Source organism: Lotus japonicus, chromosome 1 (genome assembly GCF_012489685.1).
Source record: "Lotus japonicus ecotype B-129 chromosome 1, LjGifu_v1.2".
NCBI classification, from domain to species: domain Eukaryota; kingdom Viridiplantae; phylum Streptophyta; class Magnoliopsida; order Fabales; family Fabaceae; genus Lotus; species Lotus japonicus.
The window spans coordinates 15,527,159-15,541,722 of record NC_080041.1 but is presented as its reverse complement, the minus strand read 5'-3'; the positions used below and the strand labels follow the sequence as shown (position 1 = coordinate 15,541,722).

Here is a 14,564-nt window from a genome sequence, read left to right as displayed (position 1 = left end):
CAATTTCTTAAGTTTGGGCTCACAACAAACAATTGTTCAATTTATATGCATCCAAAGGATAAAAACCAAGAGGTGTAAGAGTGCCAAAATATTAAGAGAAAGAAAATATTAATAATAGCACACATGGCTGTAAAATCACTACACCAAAAATGGCCTTTTACAACGGTTAAAATAACCTTTTACAGCGGTTTTCAGCAGTCCAGAACCGCTGTAGATCTCGCCGCTGTAAAAGCCTTAACAGCGGTTCAAACCGCTGTAAAAGGTCCATTATTTACAGCGGTTGATTTAATAAAACCGCTGTAAATACAGACCTACAACAGCTGTTCTCTAGAATAACCGCTGTACTTGAGTCTTCTTTTACAGCGGTTTCATCCCGTGACCGCTGTAATTGGTAATATATTACAGCGGTTCCGTGGTGGAACCGCTGTAATTTGTCTTTTTTTTTTTGGTTGAATTAATTACCGCTCCTGTTCAGCCAAAAAATCAACATTTCGTTTTTTTTTTTAAAAGAAGATATATTGATCATAATTTAACCGAAAGGGTACACATTTCAAAAGTTATGAAAGATTGCAAAATCAATACACATCACCAAACTAAAACAAGGTATAGCACAGTAACATAAGCTAAAACAAGGTATAGCATATAAGCACAATAACATCTCATGTAAACAGAACCTCTGTTCTTATAGCAAGCATATGGACAGTAATTCCATGACAGCAAAAAAAAAAAACTCCCATAAATGAGTTTCTGCAATAGAAATGTGCCTTGAATCTCCAAATCATAAGGACCCTCTCCCCATTTGAGTCTTCCAAACAAAAAAGATCAACATTTTCTAAACACAGGATATCAACTCAGCCATAAAGTAAACATTTTCTGAACTTCAGCATATCAAAACCAATATATCTAAATATCAAAAGCTTCATAAATTCGAAGCAATTTCTAAAGTGCATAATATCTCAACCACGTCCTTAACTTCATCTACCACCATCTCATAGATAATTATCCAATAGATTAAATACTAAAAACAATTGTAAAAAACATAAGCGGCCCACTCATCTTTAACTTCACGCAATTGCTCTTCATTGTAGGAAACGAACTGACAATCTTCAAAATACTACAAAACAACATAAAAATAGAGTTAAGTTACAATTAGAGCTTTTAAGATCCAATGCGAACGCATATCAAAGTTTCTTACTTTCGTTGGGATCACAAGTTCTTGGTGAGTGATGATATCTTTCATGAACTTCATCACATAATATCTGCAATCAACACTATTAGTCTGACGAAGGCACTACAAAAGCCAAAGAATAAACACTAAATGAATGTTGCAAACTCAGATATCTTTGTTCTATATAGAAAACTTCATGTAAATAAATAGACAAGTTTATAAACAGACACTACTCTATTTTACATTAACTTAGCTACAAGTTGTAGGTTGTCAACTATATCACGAGGCAAAGGATACTTAGCAGCTACTATATCACAAAGATTACCAGTACTTACAGATTAGTGCGACAGTTCTGCAAACAATGTCTTGTTGTTACAACAAAAGCACTACAAACTTATGACAAATTAGGACAGGTAGCATTCAATCCTAAATACTATAAAATTTCTCCAAATTGTTAGCACTTAGCATCAATACCACTGTATATAAACGTACTAAACGGCAATAACGAGTTAATATTATACCTCAATGATATCCCACGGAATATAATTTTGCTTTGCTTTGGGTACACTCATACCAGAAGTTGACCGATGAACCTTCAGACTGAAAAAGCATCAATACCACCCTCGTACTCATTCGACAAACGGTTCGCAAACATCCATTTTCGATCCATATTATCCCAATCTACCAAACTAATTATGAACAACAATTAACAAAAAAAGTTAGACGAAAGCATGAAAGATAAGGCATCAAAAAAAAGTTAGACGAAAGCATGAAACAATATTAATGCTGGATGTGGTTGTCACTTCCATCTGAAATGAAATTTTTTACTGCATAAACTACTCCCTCCTCCATCCGGTCCGTGGTTTTTCCATTTACCCCTATGCTAGTGTAACTTTCCCCCATGAGCTTGCTGTTGGTCTATATGTGAGCTTGTTTTCCTCCATCCTTTTGATTTTTTACTCTCGTTCCCTACTGTTCTGTTACCTTGTTTTTTCACTTGGCCTTTGGGTCTGTACAACACATTTTATTGGCACTTCTTGTGCTACCTATACTTATATATATATTTGGCTCACCTAAAAAAAAGTACAGCCCCTATTCCAGACCCTTTTCCCCCTCTAAACCAACAAGCAACTAGCAAACATGATCCAAATTCGTTGAGGCGATTATATGGATTTTGGTGAGAGTGAGACATTCTGAATTAATCTCATTTTGCAGCAGGTCTAATTTTGATATTTTCTCCTTATAAATGATGATGGCCAATGTGTTGATCTCTTTATGGTCCAAGGCAAGTTCTGTTCTGTTATGAGAGGATGATTTTGATGTTATATCTAATCCTTGTCTAGCTGCCTCGGTTTTACAATGGAGTTATGATGCTATGAGTTGTAGACTTATCCTACTTGACTGATGCCAAGTGAGCTTTGATATGCAAAGCTTCCTCTGTCTAAGATTGCTAAGGCTATTGGACGCTAATCTTAAGAAAATCATGTTCACTGCTGATTGCTTTTCATTGTCCTAGTCTTTTGTCTCTTGCTTAGCTACTTCTAGTTTCTTGCAGCTTTGCTTTATGTACTTGTTTTATGTATTATCTTGCTTTCTGTTTTCTGTTTCTGTTATGAACTATCTAAAACTCACAAGGGAGAGTTTTTGTTCCCTTGACCTTTATTTTAATCTATGATATGTTTCTCTTTTCAAAAAAAAAATGCCCCCCACATAGAAGATTTCAGTGAATGATTAGAGGGCAAAATTGAAGCTACCTAATTGATATTTGAACTGATACTCTTGGCTGTAAAGCCAAAATTGAAGCTACCTAATTGATATTCATAACCAAACACAGTGTGAATAGAACAAACAAAAGATTAATAGCATAAACTATGGAGAAAATTTCAGGAATTTTTTTTTGGCAGCTCATCCTCCACATAATTACAACAAAGGCCTCACTCTGTAAGCATATACAATGAACAAATACAGCTTGAAAAGCAGACCCTTAAAAAATCACAAAAACTGGGATTAACACATTGGTTTTAGTTTTAAACTCTTTTTTTCGTTTCCCAAACTATGCACCCACCCCATTGGCGAGTGAATATTGATTCATGGTATAGCACTCAATCATAGTAGTGGAAAGATGACCGACCAAAGAAAGAATAGTGTTTACCAAATTAATCTAGAAAACCATATGTTATAATCCCAACTTCTTTGTCATCCAATCTGAAATATTAGCTATCACAAAGCCTGTTCAGGAAATTTAACAGCAGCAAAACCAACTCAGACCCTAGGCTGCAGTTACAAAAATGAAGAACATCATAGCATCAGATCAAAGTATTACCTTATGAGGAAGGGGAAAATTGCTTGAGGAGAGGAACAATAGAACGTTGTTAATGAGAACAGGGCAACTAACCGTGCACGAAGCGACCCAAAACAAGAGCGGCACCGGCGCGGCAGGGACGGAGGCGGAGGCGCCGGCGGCGGCGGAAGGGACGGAGGCGGTGGCGGCAAGGACGACGGAGGCAGGAGGTAACGCAAGCTTTGAGAGAAGTAGCAGAGGTCGAGAGTCGTGAGAGGTAGCAGAGGTTATGAAAGTGTGTAACTGGTAAAAAATAAGGGTTTGCAGTTACAGATGTAATTTTACAAAATCAATAAGGAAAACAATACTTATACTTAAAAATCGAATAAATTGACTAAAAGCGTATTACAGCCCAGTGGAAAAGACTTGTTCTATTTTGTGTGGTACCCCGGGTTCGAATCTCACTGGGAACATTTTTTGAAGCCCTTATTAAAGAAATCAACTAAAACTAATATTAATACCAAAAATTGTAGAAAATTATCATAAAAAGAAGACTCTTACCTTTTTTTAAGGGAACATGGGTTCGATTCCCATACGGAACCTGAATTAATTCAGGATTTTTATTATTTACGTTAATATTTACAGCGGTTAGTTTGATAAACGCTGTAAATAGTGGAACCTACTTTTTACAGCGGTTCAGTATATAAAACGCTATAAAAGCATATTACCGCTCCGTGTTTTTGTGTTTACAGCGCCTGCTGAGAAAACCGCTGTTAATAGGCAATGCCTTTACAGCGGTTCCTTATTAAACCGCTATTAAAGCCACTAAACCGCTTCGTGTTTTTATTTTTACAGCGGCTGCCACGTGAACCGCTGTAATAAGGGCGCTGTAAAAGCCCTTTTCTGGTGTAGTGAATGCTTAAAGCATGAGTTCCTTAGGTTTAATTTCATTAAAATATAACATGTACAAAAACCAATGAAGAAAGAACTTATAGCACACACTAAAACGAATCTTAAAATAATTATTTCAAGTATTTCTGATTATTTTGTGTTTTATCTTCGAATCTTTACTTATTTTTACCCCTTGACACACGGCTGTCGAAAACCCCAATTTCACACACGCTTTGGCAAGACGTTTTCCCAAAAGAACCCTTAATTCGCAAAACTCTTAAACATTTTCCAGTCGAACTCGGAAAATGTTTGTTTACTAAATATCACGGTAAACAGCATCTAATGATGAAAATAAGCTGTGAGAGTGCCCAAAAATTAACAGAAATAAAATATTAATAACAATGCTTAAGCAAGAGTTACTTAGTTTTAATTTCATTATAATAACATGTACAAAAACCAATGAATTTAGCACTTATAGCAACACACTAATACCAATCTTAAAATAATTATTTAATTCTTCACTCACTGAAAATTTAAAACTAATGTCCAGACTCATGGCTGGCATGACCAAGTTGACTAATTCTCAAGTTGACTTTGCAAATGTATTCCTTATCTAGCTAAAGGCATGAGCATGTACGCTGCGAATAATATCTGCAGGGAAAACAATTTGAACACATCATGTTACACCTTGTATGAGAAAAAGATAGCAAAGACTTAAAAATTGAAGATAAATAGTAATATAGACAAAAATGATGATGAACTGATAGTGTAAAGTTTTTTTACACTTTTAACCAATCGAATTGTAAGATGTGTCACGTCAATTAATGAAATTAAATAAAAAAATACAAATTTTCTCACATCCTTAAAATCTTATTGGTGGACTGTATAAAAAAAATTAACATTGTCAGTGCATAGATATTAAACTCATAAATATATATAGATAATGTGCTCTTGTGTTTTGTATTTCAATTGGGGTTGTTGAGTATTATGGTTGGTGATTAGCATTTTGCTTAAACAATGTGTTCAAGTATGGAGGTGTAATTGTGATGTGTTAAACAACATGTTTTGTCTGATGTGCGACCATATGCTCTAGCTTTTGGTGGACTATTATGCTACTGGTTGCTGTTTGTTTTTGTGATAGTTGTTTAGAAGATTTGTTGTGATGATGCACGTTCCAAGCTGTGAAAATCTTATGAGTAATTTGAAGAATTAATCTAATTAGAGTAATAAGATTAATTCGGTGTGAACCAATTAAAGTATGAAGATTTAGTTCTTTTTTTGTAGTGATTGGAAAAAGATCTTCTCAAGATTTTTTCCAAGTTTGTTGCATGGACTTTGTGACGTTCAGCACATTGAAGACAAGGCCCTGAGAAGAACGTCTACTTAAGAAGATCAAGAAATCCTAGCTGATGTGTGGATTCTTAGTTGTGTTGCTTGTACTATTAGAGTTATCTTGTGAGTCCATCTTGTGATTTTTGTAATCAACTCATGTGTTGTCGTTCCAAACATAAGCACTGAGTTGTTGTTATTTAGTGGAGTTGTAATCTCATCTTTATTTATTATCGTGATTCAATCACTATGATGAGTGATTGAGAGAAACTGAGGGAGACACTCATACTTAGGGGGAGTACTAATTAGAAATACACTGGGTAGTGTTTAGGTTGTAAGGCTTTGAGCAAGGAGCGTTCTTGTAAGACCGGGTGTTCCTAAACTACTAATAATGGATTTCCTTTCTTGGTTGAAAACTCTCCCGACGTAGGTGACGTTGCACCGAATTAGGTTACCAATTCCTTGTGTTTACTTGTTTTCTGTTTTTATTTACTTAAGAGCAAAGTTAACTGTGATCGTTGTTGTTTGTATGTTGTACACAATGTCTTGAACATTGTGTAAAACATCTGTCTTAGGTAAACAAGAATTTCAAGGGTTAAAGATTACTGTTTTTTTGAGTGTCAGTCTCCTCTATATAGTCCTGATTGGCTGGTTTTTTGGGCGTTTGATCTCAGTTTTTTTTGGGGATTGCGTTTCATTGGTAGATGATTAGATTTTTTGTTATGTTAATCACCTTTTTTTTACTGTACTCTTTTGAGCGTTGTTCCCAAAGCTTTTTCTTAATATATCTTTATGCTTTAAAAAAACAATTACAGTTTTTGGGTTTTGATCTAGGAGAAGGAAAAAATGAACTTTGGCTGGAAAAATGGATTGGGTTATTGTATGGGAATGGAAACGGATCAGAGGAATGAAGATGGGAAGAATTGGGGATGAATGGAAGCCCTCTTTATTGCTTGGATCTGATGTGATTAGATTAGGAGATAATTAAGGTTTATTATTATTATTTTCATTAATTTTATGTGGAAATATTTGTTTTCCATGTCAGCTTCATTAATTGACGTGACAAAGCCACGTGAGCTTACAATGATAAATGGCAGCGGCGGTCAACGCCACCCCTCCGGCAGGGACGAAAACCAAACGTCTGTCATAGTCTAGGGGCCTAATTTGGAAGTTACTTCGGTGAGTGACGAAAACCAAGTCTCGACCAAAGTTCACAGACTAAAAACGTATTTAACCCTTTCCATTGGAATTAGAAAGTGATAATAAATCAATTAACCTTCTTTCTCAATATTAGAAGAATGGGGCTGGGCGGTAGGATTGAACTCTAGACCAATTGGTCATAAAGACTATAATACTATGTTAAGCAATCAATTATCTCAAAAGCTTAAGTTATTAGGTGACCCCTAATGTGGACCACTTTTAAAGTGGTCTAATTTTAGACCACTTTTTTTAACCTACTATAACATGTCAACACATCTTTTTTTAAAGAATTTTAATATATGACAAATTTTTAATGATATTTTTTCTTAAAAAAAATAATGTGTTGACCTGCTATACCCGGTCAAAGTAGGTGGTGTAAAATTACACCACCTAAAAATGGTGCATATTAGGTTCTCCCTTATTAAGTAATGATCACATGAAGGGTTTTATACATATTCTAACACTCAAATCCTGAGAAAATTAATTATCGGAGGCCTATTTTTTTAAACAATACTAATTCTGATATTGAATTTCTCAAATTGTAAACAGTCTTTAAGGTAAATGATTACCTTCCATATGAGCATGTAGAATGATGCCATGGAATCTTTGCTTCCCAAATTTACAGATTTTGCACGGTACCAGACAACTGAAGCAAGAACAGTATTTCCCAAAATCTGACACATTGGCATCAAATAAGTTTCAAATATAGTTAGAAAGTTTAAACAATTTTATATTCAATTGTATCAATATGTAAAACAACAGACCTAAGCTTTCTTCTAAAAGAAAGTCTCCTTTGAGAAAATTAACCCCTAGTGGACAAATAATTTTTTTGTAAAAAATAAAGAAATTAATCATGAAATTCTCAACTCATTAATCTTAAATATGATTAGCCCATGTAAGATGTGGTTAAATTATCCTCAAGGGAGATTTAGATTCCCGCTTCTGAAAATATAAATTTTTACCTTGACTCTACAATCAAGATAACAAGTTGGAATATTTTATGCAACCAATAAAAATTTTTTAGGGAAATAATTTTTTATTAATTCTAGAGTAAAAATTTGGCATATTTCTTCAGTAAGTATATATTACCATGGCAACTTTACTCCACATGTAAGATGATGTTGCTCCCACCATGAGAGCGATTCCAAAAGCCAATTCAAAAAGGGAAACACAAACCCAAAACACCTGAAAAAGAATAGTTAGTGACAACAGGTATATACAAAGGGGAAACCAACAATGTTGGAATGTTATGAACATACTCGTTTTTTACCAAAACGTGCTGGAAAAGAATAGATGCCAAATTTTTTATCTCCTTCGACATCAGGTATATCCTATATAGATTCAATAAAAAAATTACATTAGGTATGCAAGTTTGATGAAAACAAATGTATATTCTAAGAAAATAGAGGTATTTACCTTCAACAATGCTATACCCATAGAGTATAAGCTCATGAATATTGTTACAAAAATCAATGATCTGGGAAATATAGTTGGCCTCTTGAACACAAAAGTCTGCACATTGTAATTACATGTATTATTAGCAATAAAAAAATATCTTGCTTCTTGGGTAAGATAGATTGACAGGGTGGAATACTAATTCCTTTTTATTTCTTTCATTTTTTCAATTTAATCAATATTGTGGAAGGCTAAATTAGAATATAGCACTACAAGGATTATATGGTTGCGATAATACATTAACATATACTTAGGGTGATCGGTCTCAACACTAATAGCTTGAAAAATACATGTAACTATTTGAAACTTTCCTGCAACTCTTGTTGTGCCTTTCCTTGTTTGGTTTGGTTTGGCTTGTTGCTCTTGTCCTACTTACTCATGAGAGGGTTGTTCTCATGCTTCCAATGGATTTTAATAAATCTACTTCTCTTTTGAAAAAAATAACTATTTGAAACTTATTCATAACTAGTTACATGGCTCTCTGTTATTCATGTGTGATAGCTACAATTGGCATAGTTAACTTTCACCTAAAATATAAATGTCAAACTCACGATACTCAAACCATTATAGTAGTAAATAACTACATCCGTGTAATATAATACATTATTATCGGTATGTGCCATTAAAGCTAATAGTCACGATACTCAAACCATTGTAAGAAATTGACATGCAATTGGCATTCACTTTAGTGCCGGTCAAAAGTCCCACAAAAGTGAATGTCGATTGTATATTGCCACTATTTCGAGGTTTAAGTATTTTTTTCCAAAATCTAATTTATACTCATTATTGATGGCTGCTTCATCGATGTCCTAAACAATCAATAATTTACTGGTGATTTACAAATATAGCGATCAGAAAAAATTACTGAAATTTTTTTGGTCATCGGCACAATTTTCTTATCGACAATAATAGGTCACTATCGAATACACGTGTTTCCTGTAATTTATTTATGTAAAATTATATTTTACACACACATAGAAATGAGCACACTCGTACTTTAAGTTTTAAAAGCATACCCAAACTTATTAGTACTCCCTCCGTTCCTAAATAACTGACACTTTAAGGTTTTTACACATTTATTAAGAAATGCAATTACTCTATTAAAATTACTCACTGTGTTCCAATATTACCCTTTATCTCACATGCTCATAAATTTTCTCATAATTTTACACCATTAAATGAGACTTACTTGGTTACTCCACTCATTTACTCTTCATCTATCTAAGTCATTTATCCAATGAACATGAACCTGTGCGTATATACTCTCTTCACATCTGTGTTCATTAAAAAAAAATCTAACCCCATTTACTCATGTCTTTTGGTTGCTCCATCTTTTGGTTGCTCCATACTCCACTGCACCCATTTAATTTCTATTTCGTATGAATTGGAATGGTGTTGATTTGTAAGCATTAAGAAATCTTGTGTATTCATTTTATATTCACTAGCAATCATGTGTATCAACGTTTTTTTTCCTTTTGGTTTGCCATCTGGAGTTAATTGTTGACATTGGAATTGGTAGAATAATTTACTCCACTGTTATGGGAACCATCAACAATTCATTCTTGGTTAATTGCGTGGGTAATTAAGAAGTCTTTTAATTGAAAGGTAAAATAGGTAAAAATAAATAACGCACTCTTGAACTTTGTAAGAGCATCTCCAATGGAGTCCTTATTTTGGGACCTTAAAATAAGATCTGAATCTTATTAGATCTCACCATTGGAGCTATCCTACATGGCATGAGATCTTAACAAAAGCTAAGATCCGTGCCTTAGCTCAGGTACTCTCAAATGTGAGATCTTAAATAAAATAATATTTTTTTCTCTCTCCTTCAATACCATAACCAAAGTGAAAATTAGGGAAGGAAATAAATAATATAAATATATTGGGTACTGTGGGTCCAGTCAAAAGTAAAATAAGATCTCAACCACTAGAGTGAAATATGCATGAAGACCTTATGGGTGTCTTAAATCCTATGTGGCAATTTGGGCCCACAAAAATTGAGTTAAGTCTCAAAATAAGTTCCTACCATTGGAGATGCTCTAAAGTGGCAGTTATTTAGAAACAAAATTCAGTCAGAATTAGTACCAATTATTTTGGAACTGAGGGAGCAGTAAATAATTATTTGTGTAATATAATACATTATTATTTTTATGTGTCGTAAAAGCTTATCGTCGCGAGACTCAAACCTCAGTAAAACATATTGGCATGGAGTCGACATTCACTCTAGTGGTGGTAAAATAACCCACAAAAGTGAAAATCGATTGTATGTTACAACTATTTTAGGGTTTAAGTATCTATTCGAAAAAGCTAATTAATGATTATCAAGAAGTAAAGGTGTGTATAAAAACATAGTTATTTATAGGATAAAACCTGCATATGAAGAAAATCAGGAATTGGAAATATAACTGCCCAAGAAGCAACAATAGACAATGCTGCTGAAACTGGATGACCCTTCCATCTCAATAAGGGCGCCTGCAAAACATCAAAAAGGAACCCTAAAATAGTACACGGATACAGTTTTTTTAGACGAAAGCATAACTTGGGAATTAAAAAACTCAGCAACAGTATTACAACAAAGAAAACATAATAACAACAGAAACGAGACGAGAAATCACAAAAAGGAACGAATAAAGCAACATTGAAACACAACAGTTAAATTAAATACTAGTATAAAATAATTCATTTAAATATCAAATGAATGATATAAAAATATATATCAAATGAAAAAGTATTTTTTAAATGGAAACTTTTTAACATACAACTTAAATATGCTTTTCAATATAAACAATTTTAGGAAAATGAAAAACCTACAAAACTTCAAAAGAAAAAACTTGTGCATTTTAAGAGCTATGCCAACTAATTTTTAGAACTTCCTCCCTCTTTGAAGGCGTTTTGAAATTTCTTAATTAATCTTGAGCACAAGCTTTTTAGTTTGAGATTAAATATCCAATATCTATTATTTATTTAAGAAAAATACTTAAAAATAGAATTAATTAAAACATATATGAATTCAAATTCTTAGGTTCATTCCATGATTCGAGCCATAACCAAATTCAAATGACAGAAACATAAATATTTTAACCATGACTTCCTACCAGTTACCCGATTATTTCTTAAACAATGTGAGGGGAAAAGGAGGTTTATATGAAATTCAAAATAACTCACGTTGGCTGAATAAGCAGTCCACACCGCACAACATGAGAGCAGAGACCAAATCAATGGCCAAGAACCTAAAATCCAGCTAAACGAAAAACTCTGTAAAGGAAAATAAAACAATAAATCTCTTTTAACCGTCAATAAAGCTCTTCTTGAAAAATAATTTAAATGGGGTGAATCTACATGGTACCAGAAGTAAACAACATGCGCAAATAATGACACCAGTTGTAAATGACAATTGCCCGGATACCAATGGAAGATATGGTTTGTTTATCTGCAGTAAAAAAATATGTTAAAAATGAGACATCTCATATGAAATGTCATCCTAAAATTTGGTTAAGTTATAATAGGTGGCATGTTTCTCGACCTCGTCAAATTCTATAATAACTGGGGCACATGATATAAACCAAAATATAAACTGGAGTTTTGTGGTTAAAATATTGTTATCTACTCAAATTGTTGCATGTAAGAAGTCACTCCTTTATACACATAGTATTTATATGTTTCTAAATTTAGAAAGCCAAATAGAATACTTTTTTTACTTTTTTACCATGCATTATTTACTAAAATAGTAAAATATTCCAAAGATACAAAGAGCATTCCAATTTATTCCAATTTATTCCGACAACGAACTACACGAGCAGTGTATTGGTGGTTGTTTTAGGAAATAATAAAAATTATGCAATCACCTATATCACATGTTCTTGACTTTCATTTCGTAACACATAGTAATTTCAATTTTCCACATACAAAACATCAAGTTTGAAAAAAATATAATAGGTTTCATATATACCTTATCTATTTCAATATCAAATAATTGATTCACGCCAGCAGTATAAATACCCATAAATATGTAAGCCACTATAACCTGAAACATTTAAAAATCTCGAGACATATTAATGAAATTGAAGGGAATTAAGCAATTGGCTATTTAAAAAGATACAATGTATTTGACGCCTTACCTGCAATACACCAGTAAAAAATAGTGGAGAGATATCTGATAATGTCTCCACAGCAAGGAGAGACGTAGAAATCGTGCTTAATGTCTGCTCAACAGAAGTAAATGAATTAATTTTAAATATAAGCAACACGATGGAGTAATTAACTTCATTTAAGGTGGATTAATAGAATTTAAGATAGGCAGGTTACAAATTTATACATGTTTAACTTAATTTATATAAATAATTCTATTTATTGATTGGATGAAGTTAAATTACCTCATGAGTATGTTTGACAACCCCCTCATGAAGTAATTTAACCTTGTCCACCATTTGAGGATTTCTAACTTACCCTGACAAAAATTGCGTATGGAGAGGAAAACTTGTATAAACCAACCATGAATTTTTTGACAGAGTCCAAAGTGTTTTTGGAATCAAAAGGATGAGGTTTAGAGTTGAAAGTTTGTTTAGAGGTTGCTTTCAAAACATATTTTTGATTGCATTCTTGGTATGTAGACCCTCTTTCAATGTATTTAAAATGACGATTAAAACTGGGCTGATGAAACCTCAAAAGTTTATATTCTTTTGGAGGGTTTCCTTTGTTTTGAGAAGCTTTAGGTGCATAAGAACCTGCAATGCAAAATATTGAAATGTAGCATCAGTGCCATGCAAAACAAAACAAAAATATTTTCAATCCCGGGTACAATTTGACACCCTTCAAACATTTATAAATTTTGTGTCGGTTTCTAACTACACTAATTTTGCGGAACAAGAAAAAAACACAATTGTGGCGGTTTGTTTTATGTTTTTTTTGTTATTTCACATGTGATGTGGTTAAAAGCCGCCACAAAATCTACATATATGTATGGTGCCGCAATTGCTGGAGTTCAAATAATATGACAAAAAATGTCTTGCTTTAAAATGTATCAGAGCAAAAATAAAATCGAGTTCAAATAGAAAGCAGTCATGTCAAGATTTTCAATATTTCCAATTAATTTACTTTTCTACTGTGAAAATAGAAACACGAATTTTTGTCCCTGAATGATAGCTCAAGTAGTAAGAGTTAGATGACATATGAGTTGGGGTGGGGAGGTCTAGGGATCAATCCTAAGAGGGTGAAATTTATCTTTCCGATGTAAAAAAAAACGAATCTTTAATTTACTTTTAATGTTAGGTGACCTCTAATATGCACCACTTTTAGAGTGGTGCAATTTTACACCACTTTTTTTTACCTGTTATAACAGGTTAACACATCTTTTTTTAAAAGAAATTTAATATATAACAAATTTTTAATGACATTTTTTTAAAAAAAATTAATGTGTTGACCTGTTATAACCGGTCAAAGTAATTAAGTTGTGTAAAATTGCACAACTCTAAAAGTGGTACATATTAGGGAGACCCTCAATGTTAAGATGTAATCAGTTTTAAAAAGAAATGTGAGCTACGGGTAATAAGGATTTGCAGGGTGAAGGGTTAGAGTTCAAATTTTTACGAAGGAATTAATATACTAACAAATAATAACATTTGCGTATAAAAAATAAATTAACTCTGTAAGAGACATACTTGTATAGCAATTATTCTTATTGGCCCGATGCTTACGCCGCAAGAGAGTTCCACCTACAATTACCAATGGTCCCTCATATTAATTAGTCAGCAAATAATTTAATTTGTAATGAAGAAATTGTCCAAATAACAAAAAAACTGTATAAGAAAAAATAGATCATGAAGAAGAATGTAATAATGGGGTGATGAGAAAGGACTAAGGAGACATATATAGAAAGATACCAGCGATGATTGAAGATGTATTAGCAAAAGATCCAACAAGAAATGACTCCATCAATACACTTAACCCACCAACAGCAGTACTAGTCGTATTGAATGCAAGGTCGACACAGATAATTATGTATCGTCTGGTGCATGTGCAGTTCCAAATCTTTGAGTCCTAATTTATAGGCTAATTTTTACTTGGTTATTATGTATTATATTATAATTAAATTTCTAGTGTATCTCATTATGTGTAGTTTCAAAAACAATCAAATTTGTTATGTATGTGTAGGAAGCTAGAGTTCATAGAAAACTAGCCATATGTTTCCAAAGGTTTGCGGGATATCATAAATAATAATAATAATAATAATGTATAAATGAA

General features: G+C 33.0%; 1 protein-coding gene and 1 long non-coding RNA gene across 3 annotated transcripts; both read right to left on the bottom strand.

Annotated features, from left to right (window-relative positions):
- Nucleotides 1–858: 858 nt before the first annotated feature.
- LOC130733824 (uncharacterized) lies at nt 859–3,749 on the bottom strand. 2 transcript variants are annotated; one of them, XR_009017644.1, is made up of 5 exons: nt 3,492–3,749; nt 3,321–3,397; nt 1,690–1,857; nt 1,196–1,259; nt 859–1,114 (listed from the first exon to the last, which is right to left on the bottom strand). It is a non-coding gene; the product is annotated as an uncharacterized LOC130733824 (long non-coding RNA). The 2 variants fall into 2 exon arrangements; XR_009017643.1 differs by having other exon boundaries at nt 3,321–3,442; nt 3,564–3,749.
- A 1,007-nt stretch (nt 3,750–4,756) lies between these two features.
- Nucleotides 4,757–14,321, bottom strand: LOC130731642 (glycinol 4-dimethylallyltransferase-like). The gene is made up of 13 exons (XM_057583913.1): nt 14,204–14,321; nt 13,982–14,035; nt 12,771–13,048; nt 12,443–12,526; nt 12,274–12,348; nt 11,671–11,754; nt 11,490–11,579; nt 10,695–10,796; nt 8,286–8,381; nt 8,129–8,200; nt 7,959–8,054; nt 7,439–7,543; nt 4,757–4,991 (listed from the first exon to the last, which is right to left on the bottom strand). The coding sequence occupies exons 1-13, from the start codon at nt 14,253–14,255 to the stop codon at nt 4,950–4,952; spliced, it is 1,230 nt and encodes a 409-aa protein (XP_057439896.1). The 5' UTR covers nt 14,256–14,321; the 3' UTR covers nt 4,757–4,949.
- Nucleotides 14,322–14,564: the final 243 nt, after the last annotated feature.